Raw genomic sequence first — 19,990 nt, 5'->3', positions numbered from 1 at the left:
AGATTTAAACCCCAAATCGGTGAGAGCCGATGGATTGTCGGTTCATTTCTATGCATGATTTTAACACACACACACACACACTCACACACACACACACACACTTGCACTCCAAAGTTGAGGTCATGGAAAAATCTTCAAAGCTATCCCCGTGGCTTTGACAATTCAGTTTGTTAGACACAGATGTGCTGGAAGCCTGTTGAAACCTGTAGAAACCTCCGATGAGAACATGAATAATGGATGTGCTCCTCAGATGAATCTGGTCTAAACGTAGAGCTCGTCTCTGGCCGTCTCTCTCTCTGCGAGCACAACCAGCAAGAGGATCCCTGACATTTAGCTAATGAACACACAGGCACCAGGCTGTCTTCTTTTTTTTTTTAAACCGGCACCAGCTGATTCAAGTGGATTGTTGCCATGGTGAGAACATGTACAGGCTCCTGTTGTGACAAGATCACAGAGGTGTCAATCAAAAGAGGCAAATTGAGCCAAGAGCCATAATAGGATCACAGCGGAGCATGTGGTGCAGATTTTTATGACTGACACACGGACTGAAAACAAAGGAGCTGGGAAATGAGACTTCCTTTTGTGGTCACGAATCAAGCCTGCATGGGGGACCACAGAGTACAGTTACATGCATGCTAGTGTCCTGGTTTAAGAGCCTTTACCTGGTTTTGATCACTACACTGGATATGTCTTGTACACAGGTACAAGAAGTGCAGGTTTTTGATCATGTAGCTGCCACACATTCAACTAATCAATGGTTAAAGATAATGTTTGATCAATATTAGCTATTAAATCTTAGCTACTGGTTTGCTAGCTACTAACAAGAACTTTTAGCACAGAAATGGGGGGAGGGGAGAGTAAGAGAGAGAGCTAGTCAATAGAGAACAAACCATATGACGTATTTTTGTAGGCTAACCAGGAAGTAGCATCGCCATGGCGTCTAATGAGAATTCACCTCTGGGATGTTTTCATTGGATTTTGGGTCATTAATAAATAATCTCTGTGTTAAACACACGTTTCTGAAGCGTAGGCGTTTTGTTCAGCAGGATAATCTTCACAGATGAACGCCATTTTTATGATGTTTGAAGCGTTAATGCGGCCGACAGAAGTAAAAAGCTAACGTTATGCTACAAGCTAACTACACCACGGTGGGATGATTGTGACATCACTAGCGTTATGCTTCAGACGATCTCCGATAAACTAATCCACGTAGCTTAATAAATAGTTTACTAACATAATATTCACCTTAACCTAAAGATTAAACCTACAGGAGACATCTCCGACTAGTGAGAGAGTTCCCGCCCTCTGTGTCCGGCGTGATGACCTTTAATGTCCCCGACAACCACTGTAGTCACATTTAGCCTCTTGTTAGCAACCGCCTTTTTAAAGACGAGTAAAAACTTCAAACTTCACAAGTGGAGGTATTACCTAACGTAGTTTATGTGCTCTAACAGAACACCAACATCTCTTCAGCTTGTGTTAACCACAGACCTTATTTCAGGAGTCTAACCACAAACACATTCAAAATGCCCGTTGACTTTTAGACGTTAGACCCCATGGCGCTCAAATGCTAACTTACTTCCTGGTTTTAGGACTCATTCCTGTGACGCTCTATAGTTTTGTATATTTGGGAGTCCAGACTTGGTCTTGGTTTAGGTCTTAACTACAACACTAGTAACTAATATCCCCAAGAGACCACTCACAAAGTTTCCAAGTATCACTTCTCATACAGAACAGAACATATCATGTTCAGAACTGTTAAAGATTTTTCTTTAAACGGAGGAAAATTCTGTACTTTCAATACAAAGCTAAACTCAACTTCCAGTTAGCTTAGCTAGCTAAAAGGCAACAATTGAAGGGTTGTTAAAGGTTGAAAGGTCAAGATTGTAATAGCATCTCTAAAGCGCGCTTATAACATTTAATGTGTTTGCAAAAAAACATAACTTGGTGTTAGCAGTACACATTAAAGTCAAAGACATGAGATGTAAACGAGTTTTTATTATTAAGTTGTTTGTAGACATGATCTGTTATCTTTGGACAGCGCCAGATTACCTGTTTCCCCACCTTTTCCAGTTTTCATGCTAAGCTAAGCTAAGCTAACTAGGTGCTGGGTAACCGTCATATTAACTCAATACTGTGAAGCTGAAGTTGACAGCACTCCTGGACAAGGCTTAAAGTGATGACAACATCTAAAGGTGTTTAAACGTCAGAGAAATAACGTTTTCATGTTTCTAAGAGGGAGATTTGAGTTTCTGCACAAACAGAGTTCAGATGTTTACATGCTTGAGCACATAATAGAGTTTATCTAAACACCTCAGGACTATGGATGCTTGACTGATGTAAACACAGCTATTAGCCGGATCACTATCATAGCAGACTTTATAAACAAAACGCACAATCTCAAACACGTCCACAGTGGGTGTCCTACTTAAATTACATCAATTTTTCAGAGCAACAAACAAATCCTTATTTTCATTTTTTCCTATTCAAAACCAGTCACAGTAGCTGGAGCTCTAATAAGTGACTGGTGAATCATTACAGATTAAGCATCGCCCTTTATACAGAAATGTGCCTCCAGCACAAAAACTGATTGTATTTATGCACATTTCACAGCCCATTTTCCTCAATTCCTGCCGCCCCCCTCCCCCCCCCCCCCCAATTCCTGCTTCAATCTATTTAGTAAAGGGTTCAAATTATGTTAAAAAAGATTGGAAGATTTAAGTGATATTTCTCAAAACCTGCTCTGTGCATGCTTTCATCTTCCTATCTGAAGTACAGTGTGACTTAATTCTCTCTGCCTTGTCTTATTCCCAGTGCAGTGGCCTTTTAACGGCAGTGAGACGAGACAAGCTTTGCAGAGCTAGATGGAAGTAAGGGGGGAGAAAAAAAAAAGGTGAGTGAAGAAAGAAACAAAGAAAAAGACGCTGTGCAGAAATTCTGACGATGATGAAGAAACAGGTAAATGGTGCATGCTCTCCCCCTGCCACATGTTGAACAGCTCCATGCTGGGGCTAACTGGAATTAAAACGTCAATGTATTCACACTTAAAAATTGAAAAAGCCTCTCTCATTTTCCACCCACTGATAATACGCACGCAGTGAAACCAGCAGCACAGCTAAATCTGAATGCACTAACACATTAAATACCCATTAGAACATCCATCTGCATCTCTCTGCATACACACAGCAGTATGACTAATGGAGCATATCCGCCCTTTAACTGCATGTGTGTGTGTGTGTGTGTGTGTGTGTGTGTGTGTATCTGTGATGCCCCCGTTGATCTGAGCAGGCCAATCAATGCCTCTCTCCTCTGGGTGTCATTTCACACAGCCACCATGAATCCATACCCACAATGCACCCTGCCCCCTCATTAGCATAAACAACATTGACTTACTGATTATAAGCGCCGTGCCATGGAGACGCCTACAGAGAGAAAACAGCTCAGAGGAATTTTTGCTCGAAAAAATTAAACGTCTTAAACATTATTTATTACTGTGAATGAAATATGCAACGATACGTTTCTTTCTGTCGTGATCAGGATCCGTTTAATCAGCTTAATGGGGTTTATCGGGCACAGAGTTTAATTATATACAATCCAATAAAACAAGCCGGCATTGAATCCTTAAAAAATTGAGCTTTTCTTTTACGGTGTCATTGATATGTTGAGTCATTGCTCATCGTTGAGGTCATACTCTCGAGATATTCAGTGAGCATTACATAGAGGTCAAAGGTCATTTATACAAGGTGTGCTCAATCCTTAAAGTCTTTATCTCTGATTTTTCATACTTAAATGTAGAAATCAAGTATCTCCTCTGAAAATAACTCTGTGAGTCATGACTGTCTACAATGGGTGTAACACCCGAGTCCCACTGTCTGTGATGTTTTCAGAGTTTTCAGAGTCCTATCTTCAGTTTGTTTACATCGCCTGGACGGCCGGCTGACTCCTCCCCTCGTGTATAAAAGTAGTTTAATTGAGGGACTAGAGAAAAGAAGAATAACATACTGTACTCACTGCTTAACTGTGTTTCTAGATCACGCTCATTTCAGGTAAATTTACATGCAGTGTGAAGATACCAGCAGAATAAAGATTGCTAGCATTAGCATGCTAACACAACAATGCAGTGCAAGTTGTTTTGGTTTCATGCTGGTGCTCAAGGGCGACATCTGCTGGATCAAAAAATCACATATGAAGCCTTTTAAAAATGTTACGATCCCATGTGTTTTAAACCACAGAATGTCTGTTATTTTAATTATGGATAGTATTGAAGTACTACTAAGTAAGCTTTAAAAAAAAAACCTAAAGATCTCAATTCATATTTTCTAACTCTTAAGCTGCGGCGAGCAAAAGAGAGGTCGCAGCAGTGGTCCGTTCAAATTCATAGATCAGCAAAAAACGGTCATTTTGCAATTTGTTTTGGCATCTTATAAAGGTGCAAAACTTACATCTATGTCTCAAACATCTACACTTTCTAACATCCCTAAAGCCCGTACTGAATTAGGAAAGTATGCTGCTCCCTCTTCTTGGAATCGGTTTGCAAGATACTTTAAATCTTCAGGAGCTGGTTTCCTTGAATGTTTTTTAAAGGTCGTCTTAATGATCTGGAGGCAGAAATATCTGACTGTAGCTGTTTTAGCTAACTCGTATTGAACCTTTTTGATCACTTTGTTGCTGATGACAGATTCTGATGAATGGTTCTTTTTGTGATCCCTGTTTTCATGTGTTTTATGTCTGAAACCCTGTAACTGTGCTGCCTGTCTCGGCCAGGACGCTCTTGTAAAAGAGATTTTTAATTTCAATGAGACTTTTTCCTGGTTAAATAAAAAACAAATAGACAGAGAGCAGATGAGGTGACACTGTCATGATTGCATTAACACATTGGTATCATTTCGGGACCCAAAAGTTGCCCAAAAGGTATTTGTGCAGTTTAGACAGTGTGCCAGAGTAGGTCTACATCTTTTGGTAATTAGAGACATCTTTTTGATTTGGGGTGCCTAGAACTTCTATTTTTGATGCCATGTTATCAAAACGGGGTATCAGTATTGTTTGATTTGAACATGTAGCTTATCAAAGTTCTGGTGTACTGATAACCCTGATTCAGGGAGACAAACAACCTGACCTTTCTCCTCTTTCCACTGAGGTACAATAACTCGAGTGTGAGTGTTTCTATAAATAAAATATATTGCTATATGGAAACTTGAATTATTAAAAATAATAAGTCAGGCAGGTGGAAGAGGATAGACATGTAATGATGTTTGAATTAGTTTTGGACACTATGATATGCAGTTTCATTCAGTATGCCTCTCAAGAGACGTTCTCCTCAGATTTGTTAAAGCACAAACTGTGACAAAACAACAACAGAACAAACAATCTCCAAGCAGCTGTTATTTGAGTTCCACATTACTGACTGCATAATAAGGAGAAGGAAATGAGAAAAAGAAAATGATTGGAAAAACTTAACCTCCACACCCCCACCAAACTCACAATTATTCATCAAAGAAATAATATTTCAAATCTCATTACAGAGTTATAACAATGATGCTGAACCAAACAGATGAGGCTGTGAAGTCAAGGCAGGCTTTCAAGCTGCCGACTGAGTCCTCCAGGCATCAGTCTGTCTCCACACTCAGATGTTTTTTACTGGAATTATTAAATCAGCTAAACTTCCAATTTAAACAGAATTGTTCTACTGAGCATTTGATTTCATATGTTTGATATTTTGGGGGCTGCACTCACTCTCATTACTCTTATGTGCATATCATTTGAGCTACAGTTGGCTATGGGTTAGCTTAGCTTAGCAGTAAGAACAGAAAAAAAGTGGAAAAAAAATAAAACATTAGCCATGTTTATTGCAAAAATGTACATACAATGGCAAAAACATATATTTAATATATTTTTGTCGGCGTTCAGACAACTGATACCGACAACGTTTAACATTTTAGGGCTGTAGGTTAAGCTAGCTGCTAGGCTAACCAGCAGCTGCTTGTAGCTTCATCTTTGACATATAGCCTCAGACAAGATTCACACTGAGCATACTGAACAAATTTAGGGATGTTCACGTCTCAGAATCTTTAATTTGGTTGTTTCATATGAGAGTTATTTATTCTTGTGATCAGTATAGCACCTCGCAAAAAGCCTATATGAGCACACATGGTTCTTATGTTTAACTGGTAAGACACATCAATGAGTTGTACCGTAAATGACAAGTTCGGGCCATCAGCTACACATCACTTAAAGAGTACCCAGAGATACAGTCTGAGCCGGTGTTAACAGCAGCTCAGCTCACAGTCCCCAAAGCCCCATCGAGAGGCATTGCAAAGACAAACACATTAACATGTTACTGCTTCAATATAAAATGGAGAAAGGCTGATGTCAAACTGCTTTATTTACCAAGTTATATTGATTACCAGGTTAGTTTGTTTTGGAGTGAGCAAGACCTCTGTGGATACTTAGGCTACACTTAAAAACCTCAGAAAAAGTTTGCATTGCTCTGAGTATTAGTCTCAAACAATGTGAGTTAATTAAAGGGACACTTCACCCGTTGAAACATGAATCTGTATTGACATTGGGTCATAGATGTAGTAGAAATGTGAAATACATTTTGAAGTTGGTGCCAGTTAGAGCCTGTTAGCATAGCTGAAAAGCAATATGGCGGACGTTCAGTTTCGATTCTGGGTGATGCAAAAATCGTGCCCATTCAAAAATACTACCAGGTTTCTAATGATACAAAGATTAATGCAGATGGGTGAAGTATCCCTTTAAGAGTCGTCATAAATGATTAATTGTTTCATCAACTTTCAGGAGGCAGCCCTAAACAAACTCTTAAAAGTGATGCAATTTGTCCAAAATATGAGAAACATACTGCATTTAGATTTTTGAGGAAGTAAATATGTTTAATTTCCCTTTACTAAAAGCCCAACGCTAATATTTCTTGTTTGTTGTCACGCTAAAACGACTTTTTTAGACAAGTTCATTGTGTAATTCACCATTGCAACTCACAGTCTTAAAGTGACAGATGGCACGCAGAGCAAATAACTTAACAACCCTGAAATGCGTTCCAGTGATTTACAAGCGTGTTTCTGATTACATACTGAAGCGATGGAATAATGGAGTGAAGGAAAAGAAGTGAAGGAATTAAGGAGTCGGGGCGGGTGCATTCCTGAGCTATGTTGTGCCTCAGCTGGGGTCCGACAAAGTTCGCCTTGAGCCAAAAATCTCCTCTGTATGTAGGTCAGAGAGGTGCCCCATGCTCTCCCCCCCCCCTCCATCTCTTCCAGCTTTTTCCTTCCTGTGTCGTCTCTCCAGCTCTGGATTGTAAAACACTCGTCAGTTTCTCGAGTCGTAGGCTCATGCCAGCCGCTTAGACGGCTCCAACTGAACAGCTCGTCTCCTCAGCCATGAAGATCTCCTTCTCCCTGCTCTCTTGCTCTGAGCAGGCCTAACAAGAAGTGCAGAAGTGGAGCGCAGCCAAAGACGAAATGAGAAACACTCTTATTCGACTCTACGCAGACGATGAACTAGTTTCCCTCTTTAAAAGGAACTTTTCACATGGGAGGAACATAACAGACTCTCTTTTGTGAATCATTACAGAAAGTTGTAGCATTTTGCCCTCAATAATTTACACATTTTTTCCTGCTTCAGAATCTGTTCAACTCAACGTTCATACATATCAAATCAGGTTCAGACTCATCTCTTTCTTAGCTTGACAGCCTCTTGAGATCAGACGGGCAAAAAGCCTTGGCTGAGAAACACATATTCAACCCCAAAATGACACCATCTTTTTATCTATTCTATCTATCTATCTATCATCTATTGACATGCTTCCATCCGAGATGCCCGATAAATATTTCTTGCAGTTCTGCGAGTTCAGCTGATAGTTGAGCTCTGGCAGGATGTGTCCTTGGAATAATGAGGCCAAAGTAAGACTAATTTGAGCGGGTTGCTAAAGATATGAGCTCTCTGTAAGGGCTCGACGGGGTGGTCTCAAACATTCTCCTGGGGGGGAGGGAAGCTGTGTTTAAGATTTAACCTGAAGAAACAAAGGGACCCCTAGCAATCAACCAGTTTTTTAATGCTGCTTCTCCAATGCCTGCTTCTTATTCAGCGCGAAAGGAATGTACCAACGGACAGGATGATGTCACCCTCGTCTGCAGCCTCTTCTTTTACACCCACAGGACATGTTGTTGTTTCAAGAGCTGAAGTATAAAAAACTACAGAATGGTAAATTCAGAAGTGTAAGAAACAAAGAAAAAGAAGTTAGATGGAAAGAAAGGAACGGGAAGGAAGGGAAAAAACAAGGGGGGAAAGGGGGATAAAGAGAAAGTAAGAGAGTGTTAAGAAAAGCAGGAAATACATCATGGTCTGGGCAGAGTCACATCTGCTAGCAGTTAAAACGTCACCAGAGGACATAAAATGCTGCAAACACAGCTACACCCCAGCCCCCCCCCCCCCCCCCCAATCCAATCCTCAACTATGCCAACTTTATCCAGATTTTTGTCGACTTTGATTGCCTTCTTTTTCGACTGTACGTCCAAAAATTAAACACAATTTTAGCTAAATCCTTCAGCTCACTTTTTCTCTACATCCACTTTGCCACTTTTCTCTCCCCTCGCTCACCCACCCCTGCTATATTCTGGGCGTTTTTCCATCGCCAGGAGAGAGAACAAGAGGGAGGGCTCATGTTAGGCTCAGTCCAGGGGAATGAGTATATTCCCCCTCCTCTCCTCTCTCTGTCTTTGAGGCCAGTATCGGGGCAAACGGCTGGGACATGTTTGTAGAAGGAAAAGGCCCGTTTTCATTCTGTAGGATGGGTTTTGTGTATGCAGCCATTTCAAATCTGTTCTGAGACTTTTATCATAGCAGTGGTATGATCAGTCAGTGGGACAGTGGTTCATGCATTCAACAAAGCCGGCCCGATTGCATCTTTTTTCTAACAGTTCATCACATTATATGAGATGTCTCCCTAACTTAGCTCAACTTTGATTAATAAATACAAGTAATAAGATCTAAAAAGATTAAATTTAATTAGAGCTGAAATGAAAGAAAAGGTTCTCAACAAGACAATATAAATAAAGTAGTGGTTTGTTTTGGGCTCTGGCAGTACAATCAACCTTTTTTAATATACTGTTTTTCAGGATTTATGAATAAATGTAGTAACAGCAGGTCTTTTAATAATGAATATCACTTTTTGCAAAGCTGTTTACCATACTGCCATATCAGCAGTTTTTAGTGCCTTGTGTTTACAGCTCAATATATATATATATATATATTTTCCGTTATCGTGCTTCAAAACACACAAAAGCAACATTAGAATAGATAGCGACATAACCTCATCTTTGAAAAAAAAAAGAAAGTCTATATCGGCCCGGGTCCCTAAATTCTACAATTCACTTATCAGACGCTTTTCTCCAAAGCGACGTACATCAGAGAGTAAGTACAACACAAGCAAGGATCTAGAAAAAAAGGAACAATGTGAGTAAGAGCAAACGATCAGCTTTGAGTCTGATTGGACACACAGGTGCTGACAGGAAGTGACCAGAGGCAAAGCACAACATTGAGGGCAGTTCTTGAGAGCTCTAATCAGTATAGAAACCATCTTATAAGTCGTCGTTATCAAACAAAAACCATCGTCATTACCATCATCATCATCAATAATATGGAGACCATCATCATTAAGTTAGTAGGTATTCATGAAAGAGCTGGGTCTTTAGCTTTTTCTTAAAGGTGCAGAGGGACTCTAAATAAATAATACAATATGTGGTTATATTCTCTGAAGAAGAAACATTGCTGACATTTGAGCATAGATTTTTTTGTGTGACTGTTTCAAACTTCTGTTATGACGCAGAATGAGTTAAATCGTTTTGGGGGGGAAGCTCGTGACCTCAGTGAGGTCTTCAGATTTATGTTCCCTGGAGGACCGAGGTTTGACCTGTTTTTTTTCCAGGGTTAGTCTGGCTCAGCTCTTTTACAACCAAAAGAAATGCTGACCTGGAGTGTCCTTGTGTCAAAGAAAGTTCATAAGAAGAACCCTAACCCAAACATGGGTGTGCTGTCACATGAGTACTTTTATTCCCCATGCAACATTTTCTAAGACTTTTACGTATAATACGGTGACTAGACAATGTGCTATGGATTCCATTATCTTAGTAAGACACTACAAGGAAAAGCAACTATTCTAAAAAAAAAAAAGCTGAAACAAGGAAATATTTGAGATTTTCAGTTTTAGGAAAGAAAACTGAAACGTATCCAACACGATTGAATAACTCACACAGACTAAGAATAGTGAGTGTAGCCTCATCACACATATCACAAATTAAACCACTTTGAGGTAAAACTGTGTAAATGAGCCTCTTTTACTCTTCAGCAGTCGTCAAGGCGTTTTTGGTTCAAGGTGGAGGAATTTTAACAGCGACAACAACGGCAGCCAGTTAATCACTCATCCCACAGTGACCTCCTTACTGCCAAACAAACTGCATTACAGATGCAGGGCCTGATCTCAGGGTGCGTCCTCTACACGGGCTGCTGGATGCGAGATGATCCCTGGAGGAGGTTAACGGGTTGTGTGAGGGTTTTTTGCCCGATGAGTTATCCCAAAAAGTATTTCGGCAATTTTGGACTGAAGTGGAAACAGAAAAATCCTTTGAATTCCAAACTGATTTTTGACATGTGATGATCATGATGTTGCTTTACTGCTGTTAACTGTGAGCTCCAAAGAGCAAGAGTTCATGATGGGAAACTGTGCTGTGATAATCCCAGGTTTCATCACAATTCTAGAAATAAATATTGATAATATTATATTATGATAATATATGATAATATTATTGGCCCATTTAATGCAACTAGTTTTGTAGTAGATGATTCTGCTTATTTAAATGAAAAATAATGTAGGCCTAGTGGCTATTTGTCCAAAAACAAAAAAATCTAAATAAACTAATATCAAACATAATCAAAGGACCACTGATGCATCATGGGAATGTGATGTACGCAGGCAAAAGAAATCCAACGTCCATGCAAGAGATCTGCAGTTTATTTGGTTCAAGCAAACAAAAGAACAAAGATAATCATGTCTCCTGCTGCCTCTCATAGGCCCACCCAGGTGCATGCTGGTCCTCTACCTGCCTCTTACTTAAATAACCTCTGGTGCCCACAGTGTTACCAAATACCTAACAAGAATACTAATTCAAAACTAAATGTACTAAACAAACAACTAGCAAAAAGAAAATATCACCCACAATCTATTCTAAATAAAGAAAACGTGTAGAATAATTAAATAAACAACAACACCCAAATATTAGTAAACTAAACACCAAAACTAATTCTAACAACAATTAAATAGCTCCAACAGTGATAATCTATACTTTAAAGTCTTTATATGTGATGTTTTGATCCAGCAGATGTCGCCCTTGAGCACCATCATGAAACCAAAACAACTGGCGCTGCATTGTTGTGTTAGCATGCTAATGCTAGTGATCTTTATTCTGCTGGTATCTTCACACTGCATGTAAATTTACCTGAAATGAGCGTGATCTAGAAACACAGTTAAGCAGTGAGTACAGTATGTTATTCTTCTTTTCTCTAGTCCCTCAATTAAACAACTTTTATACGAGAGGGGAGGAGTCAGCCGGCCGTCCAGGCGATGTAAACAAACTGAAGATATGACTCTGAAAACTCTGAAAGCATCACAGACAGTAAGCCTTTAAATCAGAGGAAAAACATATTTGAATATCTGTCAGATTTGTTGGCCACCTCTATCGATCAGGGACTCCTAAAAGATGATGATGTGGAATCCTTTTTTTTTTTTTACTTTGATCTTTAAAAAAATTGCCTTTGATAATTTATAATATGCATTAAAATTATATTTATGTATCATCACAACCCGACTTGTAACCTCCAGTCAAAGAGGCATTGCTGAGATTCTGATGTAGACCTCTTCACCTTTACTCAAGCTGCACTTTGAGTATGCATGAGTAAGTCAAACTCCTTGGAGCACACTTTCATGCCGCTCTTTGTCATTTGTGTGTGTGCGTGTTCATTTATGTGTTTGGAGCCTTTAGTGCAGAGCAGTGGTAATGATAAGACACTGGCACAGCTGGTATACGCTAAATGAGGACTTCTTTTAAGCCAAGCCAAGAGTGAAGAGTACACACTGCAGGGACATGAAACGCAGCACCTCCCCCCCCTTCTCTGTGCCCCCTCACTCCACAGCCAAGACTTACCTCACCCTCTGTCTCCTCCACCCTGTGGCTCCATCTCCACTCAGTTTAACATCACTCTAGCTCTCCGGCCCCTGTGCATGATCCATGACTGGATGGATGCTGGCTTCAGTAATTAGAGCGGGCTGAAACAGACAGAGGACACAGCGTCCCCCTCTCGCTCTTGTTCCCTACACCTGGGCGAGATATTTTTAGCCCACAATGAATGAGAGGGAGCGAGGGCATCAACATGGCAACACAACGGGTTTGCCTGGCCCAAATCAGAGTCTGTAAATCTGGGACCCTAAACAAGAGACTGCTTCTCAAACTGTCTTATTATTCTGCCTCCCAGCTCCTGGACAGTCTGGTAGAGGAGGAAAGGAGGAAAGGAGGAGAGGAGGAGAGGAGGAGAGGAGGAGAGGAGGAGAGGGGGAGAGGAGGAGAGGAGGAGAGGAGGAGAGGAGAAGAGGAGGAGGAGGAGGAGAGGAGAGGAGGAGAGGAGAAGAGGAGGAGGAGAGGAAAAGAGGAGAGGAGGAGAGGAGGAGAGGAGGAGGAGAGGAGAAGAGGAGAAGAGGAGAGGAGGAGAGGAGAAGAGGAGGAGAGGGGGAGAAGAGGAGAGGAGGAGAGGGGGAGAGGGGGAGAAGAGGAGAGGAGGAGAAGAGGAGAGGAGGAGAGGAGAGGGGGAGAGGAGGAGAGGAGAGGAGGAGAGGGGGAGAAGAGGAGAGGAGAGGGGGAGAGGAGGAGAGGGGGAGAAGAGGAGAGGAGGAGAGGAGGAGAGGAGGAGAGGAGGAGAGGAGGAGAGGAGGAGAGGAGGAGAGGACATCTGGTTTCCTTTCTTGACGTCTGTGTTTTTTCCAGCTCTGGATTCTGGTGCAGATAACTAAATGAACCACTGTGTCATTCCACCCGGTCACAGCGGATGATGTGAGATAATAAGATAATAACACGAAAAACACAAACACTCCTTTTCTCTCTGTGTTTGTATGCAAGTGTGTACACACACATGTTTCCCCCACCGAGGCTGCACACTCTTATGACTTTCACGATCGACCCTCCTTTGCATATCAAGCTCCCAGTGTGTTTGACTTCTTCAACATTTTTATTCACAAGATGCATATCTGCTCTCTAGACCTGCGAACACACACAACACACAACACACACACACACACATTAAGTCCTGACCCAGGCCACCCTACAGCACTTCATCTTTGAGCTGCTTGTCTTCAAACGCTGCAATTTCTCACCTCGAGGAGCACACAGGCATCGTCCTTTACGATAAATCACAAAACTGGTGTCCAGATTTTTAATAACCTGCACTCATGCCAGAAAGTGAGCAACATCAATTCACACACACAAAGACGCCTGTTTTCATCTGTGTTTCTAGCTTCTTCTTTTTTTTTTTTTTTTTTTACACAGTGTACACAACATAACCTCAACACACACGCTGGAGGCTCATCGTATCACCTCCTGCGATAGCTTCGCTCCAACTTGTAGAAGCACCTGGAATGTCACTTCAGGGCCCTTCCCACGGCCGGTCAACAGGCCGTGCATTATCAGGGTAATTACCTCCGGAGAATTGATGCCTCTACCAATGCTTCCTCATTACCTCAGCGGGTACACTCAACAGACTCCTCTGTGTGCTCTGTCTTCACCAAGCCATACCTCAGAGATCAACACCATATGAGTCCAATAAACCCCAGCACAATGACACATTTTAGGGACAGCGGTGGAATGTCGGGCAACATTTCAGACTGTTGTGGCAGTATACAGACACTTAATGGTCCATCTGTGTAAAGCCATAAAGATGGATTGGGCAGGGCAGCAGACAATTGGTTTTATCTTGTGTTGCACATTTGGCGGTAGCTGCAAGTGCTTGAAAATCCATCCCGTAATTAGCCCGCAGCTATTCCCCCTGTTCAGTCCCCTCAGCCCTGCAACATGTTGTTCAGGTCAACAGAGGAGTCAACGCAGAGCCAGGTGTTCAACAGCTGTGATCGCCAAACAACCACCACCTGGTGTTTGTGAGAGCCTGTGCACACTTTGGATTAAGATAAACAAAATGTAGATTTTAAAACAAAGTTAAGAAGTTCGTTAATAGGGGTGTGGGGGAAAAAATCGATACATTTATTTGAACATATTTTCAGATTTAATAATTTCAGTGATTTTTAAATGTTCTATTTTAATGTTTCTTTTCTTTCCTCTGTCGTGATGCTTTTTGATGTTTTGTGTGAATCACTTTGAATTGCCTTGTTGTTGAAATGTGTGACATAAACAAACTTGCCTTGTCTTGTACGGTTTATGGAACAGAAAGACAAAACGAGCAGTCGTCTCTATAGCTGTTGATCTTCCTGTGAAAACTCCGACCTATCACTGTCGTGAGGACCGGATGGAAAGATCCAATCAAAATGCCTCCCTGTGTGTACTCTAGCCTTTTGCTGTTCACCAGCTTGAACTCCAAGCACCTCACCACCGTCTGAGATATTCCACATCTACCAGAGGAGGCAGAGAGAGTCGTGGACAAAAAAGAAAGACTGAAGAAGAAGAAGAAGAAGAAGAAGAAGAAGAAGAAGAAGGCTGCAACGAAAAAGGATTTAAATATAACCAGAAGACAAACCGCACCAAACAAACCGAGCCTTCCTTTAAGCGTCCTCTAACGTCTAAGTAATGATTAATGTTCATAACAATCACAAGTGACAAAACCTCGTTTAAAAAAACCTGCTATCTTGCAGTGTAGACGATCTCTAAAGACTGAGTGGGCGGGTCTAATCACATTTTGATTGACATCTGCCTGGCTCATCTACACAGCAACACATAATCATGCAACAAATATTCTGTAGTTCAGCCCCAAACATTTTAGGTTTGAGTCGTCCAAGTCTGAAGAAAATAGAAGCCTTTCATCTGAGAATATTTCTGATGGTCACTAGCTGTGTGTTCATATCAGTTCTTAAGATAAGAATGCTAAATGATATCCCATTAGCATTAGCACGTGCTACATCAATGTGATGCTTGATGCTTCATAATACAATGATAAAATGCACCACTCAATTCTGGCAGATGAGAAAGTTTTTCAACCACAGTTGACACTGGACAAAGTTCATTTTCTAGAACATTCCTGTTTAAAAAGAAAACTCCCTTTTGCACCATTTAAGATGAGAGAAAATATGAAGTCAGGCTGTGCAATATGTGGCGTTGAAGGCAGCGAGCAGCGTTGAACTGCTAGCCTAACAACGATGATTTTAAATGTATTTTAAATGTGTAAAATAAATCCTATAACAACTGCATACTTGTTCTGTAGGCAATGCTAAGGCTAGGTGTTCACAGCTGAATGACTTTACTACATTTGGACAGAAAATTATTAACAAATACAAAATACAATGTCTAGTTTAAATGCAATATGAGACAAGTTTACTAAAACATGAATGACATTTTTAATGAAAGGGGAATAAAAACTTTTATGTAATACTCTTTGAAGCTAATTTCAAGTATTCAAAACCCTACATTACTGTACATATAGGCCTACTGTATGTAACAGGCTCGTATTGATTTGGGTTTCCAGTAAAAAGGAATTGTTTGATATTTTAGTGTAAAAAAACAAAGAGTTTTTTTTCTTTTTCAGATAAGAGGATGGAGGTGGTCTTCCCTCAGTTAATCTCACAGCACATTATCTCTGTGTTTACTCAGAGGCCGGACTACTTAGAGCTGCAGCGTGAGACCCATAAGGTGAGCATTCTCACACTCCCTGAGTACACCAGCAAACACACACACATGCTGTCTCAGCCTGTCTGACCACCCAAACACATTGTTTGTGTGCCATCAGAGCAGCTGCCGGGCTGCGGAGCGTTTCTGCACATCAAATCCTACAACACTGATGATGAGAACCATGCAAACACAAAGCAAACACTTCTTTTCTTTTCACAGCTGTCTGTCACTCTTGTGTCACTCTGACAGCTTTCTCTTGTGCTGTTAACCTCACAACTCACATTAAGTGTTTGTGAGTGTGTTTGGACCAATGGTATGCAAAATGGCAGTGTTAAAAAAAACAACAACATAAGAGCCTCACATCAAAACGCCATGAAATGATGTTTAGGATTAGGAATGATGTCCCTTCTGAAATAATCTGTCCTGGTGGCAATTAAGTGAAACTGTGAGCCCCATAATGGAAGAAATAATTGCGTTGAGTGCCAACAATAAATGCATAATTGTCTCTCTTTCAGAAGATAAATACTACACCAGGCTGTAGGCCTTTAGTTTAGGTTTAATAATCTTGAAAACACAGATGTTTATTTTCACCACAGCACCACTTTCCAGATGTTTCTTAGCTCGTCTACGTGAACTAAACTAGTGTGTTCATGTTGTGGGAAGGTTACAAAGCGTTTAGCACAGTCACTGAATCCATTTCAAACAGTTATAATGATTTTATTTTTAAGTTTTAGAAGAAGAAAAAACAAAAAACAAAAAAAAACTTACCTCTGCGTTACAGACAGCCAGGGCCAACAGAAGGACCACACTGATACCTCTCGACATCTGGACGAAGAATAAAAGAGTAAAAGTGAGATTTAGTGCAGGAAATAGTTGAACATATAGGTTAACATCCGTTTGTAAAGCGGATTCTCTGCAGGTGTAGAAAACTTGAAGAAAAAACGCTTCTTTCAATGTTCGCAGTTACCATTTTGTGAAAAAGCAGCTCCGCTCGAAAACCTCAGAGGAGGAGGAAGAGGAGGAGGAGGAGGAGGAAGCCGGAGCTGAAGCTTGTGTCTGGATGTTTTGTCGGGACGGAGGCGAGCAGGAGGTCCGTGATTTTGAAGAAATGTGAGGAGCGCGGAGGAATTCGAGAGCAGTCCGTCGATCTCTCCTCCTCCTCTCTCACCGCCTCGACCAATCAAAACGTCCGGAGTCCTCCGAGGACGTTTACAGAGGAGCAGAGGAGGGGGGAGGGAGCCCGGAGAGTGTGTGTGTGTGTGTGTGTGTGTGTGTGTGTGTGTGTGTGTGTGTGTGTGTGTGTGTGTGTGTGTGTCTAAGCTTTTGTTTGTGCAACAATAGCCTCCTGGAAAATTATACTACAAGAGGCTTTTTAATATCGTGTGTAGCAAGACATGTCATTTACACTCCTCCATCTTTATCCAAAATAATCATCTCATGTGGTTCATGTGTTCAAGAATACAAAGAACGGGCTATAGATATAAAATATATGAATGTGTTTATATATAAGATTATCAATGATAAGGTTGGTTTCAATAGTTAAAGCTGTAGTAGTACATCTTTGGCCACTAGGGGGCAGCAACACCTATTATGCAGCTGCACAGCGAGCAGTCAAGAGCCTGACTACATTTCCATTGGGCTTTGTAAGAAGTTAATTTAATCTGGTTTTAGGTTCTGAGAAAAAATATATTAGGGTGTTTAGATGTTCAGTCTGCTGCTGGAAGTCAGATAAATGAAAAAAACAACATAATCATGTGTGTTGGAGCCATGGATGGATATCATTTTCTTTTGTAGTATTTATTTAAGGTTAAGGTAGTCTGTTATATATTGGTGTTTTGGGTTATTGATTATTTTATCATTTATTAGGATTATATTGAGTAGGGGGATGTCGGGTCACATGGGTATGGGCGGAGATGTGTTGATTTAACTCACCTGTTCACCTTTTGTTCTCAGTGGAAGAGAGAGGGTGAGCTGGGTTGCTGCATTTTTTGTTGACAGCTATTGTTTCTGGCTCACTGTGATTATGAGTTAATGCACGTTATTATAAGTTAAGTTGATTGTCTTTTTTACGTTAATAAAAAAGTCAAACTTATTTTACGTATCGCAGTATTCTTTTGAAAGCGCGTCGGACAAATATATTAGGCCGAACCTCAGCCGCTATAATGTGGTTAATGTTTGGAATGACACAAGACTGGAGATAAAAACTCACAACCAATAATGACTGTATTAATATGAAATCAACTTAATTTAAAATTCGTCTTCTCATTTTGTCATACTGACTTGTCAAATTCATGCCCCTCATGTGCCTCGTTATACCTGTGTGATGTGTGATATTATGAATTACAGGATTACAGATGACATTATGTGCATGCTCTGGTGGGGAGTAATTAAAGAGTGATTACAGACGACAGGCTGAGACGTTGAACTCAGCGGCTCACTGGATCCTGCACAGAAAGGAGAGGATGAATGAATTCTCTTTTACTGCAAGCCATCAATTATATATAACTCCATCCCCTCCGAGCAAGCCTACCTGTTTAAATAGATGCTGTGATTATTTGACACCCCGGGGGGGATCTGTATGAGCGTGTGTAAATTTCAGTGTGTGTGCATGTGTTGTGCATTGGTGTTGAATAGAAAGCAGGGGAGTCATGCTGAGTTTAGCTTTATGTTTCATGCCTCATGCATATTATTGTCCTTGAACATGTTAGATATTTGTACCTATCTTTATATTGCCTCATTCAGTGACCTTTGTTTGCTTCCTGGCATGCAGGAAGCTGTGAAACAAAAAGAGAGGTGGTTTTTATTTTGTGTGTGTGTGTGTGTGTGTGTGTGTGTGTGTGTGTGTGTGTGTGTGTGTGTGTGTGTGTGTGTGTGTGTGTGTGTACTTCCCATGTGGAGTACAAAAACAACTTGAACCCAGTCAACAATGCAGCAATGACAAACTTATTTTGGCATGTTTAAAGAGAAGAAACTGTTGCCATCTGTTTCCAGGCTAACTCCAAAAAAAGACACGTTTAGATACCAAGAGGCATTTTTCAAGTGTGTGTGCACAGTCGCTAAATGTTAATGCTTGAAGGGGAACTTTGCAGATTTCACACTTTAAAGTCTGTTTGTAGGTCAAAGAGAATATAATTGTAGGGAGAAGAGAGAAGAGAGATAAAATGACTTTGCTTCATGCAGAAATTGCAGGCGCACGACTGGATCTTGGTATCAGAAGTGTTCTGGTTTTTCTCTTCAAGTTCAGGTAGCATGCAGTCACATTATCTATTAACACCAACTCTATTCTAGTCAGAGTGTAAACCATGGCAATGCAAAGAAAGAGAAGTCTTTCCTGAAGGTCTTTTATTGCAATCCAATGGCTACACCAGAGGCCCCAAAATGTCAGCCAGAGGGTTTTAAAGGCTTTATATGTGATTTTTTGATCCAGCAGATGTCGCCCTTGAGCACCAGCATGAAACCAAAACAACTGGCACGACATTGTTGTGTTAGCATGCTAATGCTAGCGATCTTTATTATGCTGGTATCTTCACACTGCATGTAAATTTACCTGAAATGAGCGTGATCTAGAAACACAGTTAAGCAGTGAGTACAGTATGTTATTCTTTTTTTTTAAATTCTAAACAACTTTTATACACGAGGGGAGGAGTCAGCCGGCCGTCCCGACGATGTAAACAAAGTGAAGATAGGACTCTGAAAACTCTGAAAACATCACAGACAGTGGGACTCGGGTGTTACACCCATTGTAGACAGTCATGACTCACAGAGTTATTTTCAGAGGAAGTGTGAAAAATCGCATATAAAGCCTTTAAGAAAGTGATGTATGTAGAAACGTTCTAACAAGGACAAAGAAGTCATAGGGCAGGACGGACACTCCTCTGGTTCTGCTGTAATGGTTCTGATATAATTTATAGGAATGCAATGCAGCTGATGTAGTCTTTCAGCATATTCAAAAATCTCCATCTGGCCACTTCTTTCATTCTTTTTCTTCTCCATCCTCCGTCCTTGCAGCATACAGTAGTTTGTGCTTGTAGCTTCCAAAGTTTGAAAAGTGTTTCTTATTGATTTTGTTTTTTACACTCACGGCACATTGAGGGAAAAGTCAA

The 19,990-nt window shown here is 40.7% G+C and overlaps 1 protein-coding gene across 1 annotated transcript in view; it reads right to left on the bottom strand.

Annotated features, from left to right (window-relative positions):
- fstl1b (follistatin-like 1b) overlaps nucleotides 1–17,017 on the bottom strand; it is a 28,978-nt gene extending 11,961 nt beyond the window's left edge. The window contains exons 1-2 of the mRNA XM_020658837.3: nucleotides 16,855–17,017; nucleotides 16,656–16,712 (exon numbers count right to left, since the gene is read on the bottom strand). Coding sequence (XP_020514493.1) covers nucleotides 16,656–16,712; nucleotides 16,855–16,857 — 60 coding nt within the window. The 5' untranslated portion in view covers nucleotides 16,858–17,017. The remainder of the gene's footprint in view (nucleotides 1–16,655; nucleotides 16,713–16,854) is intronic.
- Between the last annotated feature and the right edge of the window lie 2,973 nt (nucleotides 17,018–19,990).

The sequence above is a fragment of the Labrus bergylta genome, chromosome 13 (assembly GCF_963930695.1).
Source record: "Labrus bergylta chromosome 13, fLabBer1.1, whole genome shotgun sequence".
NCBI lineage: Eukaryota > Metazoa > Chordata > Actinopteri > Labriformes > Labridae > Labrus > Labrus bergylta.
Note: the sequence above shows the minus strand (reverse complement) of the source record. Positions and strands in the feature narration are given on the sequence as shown.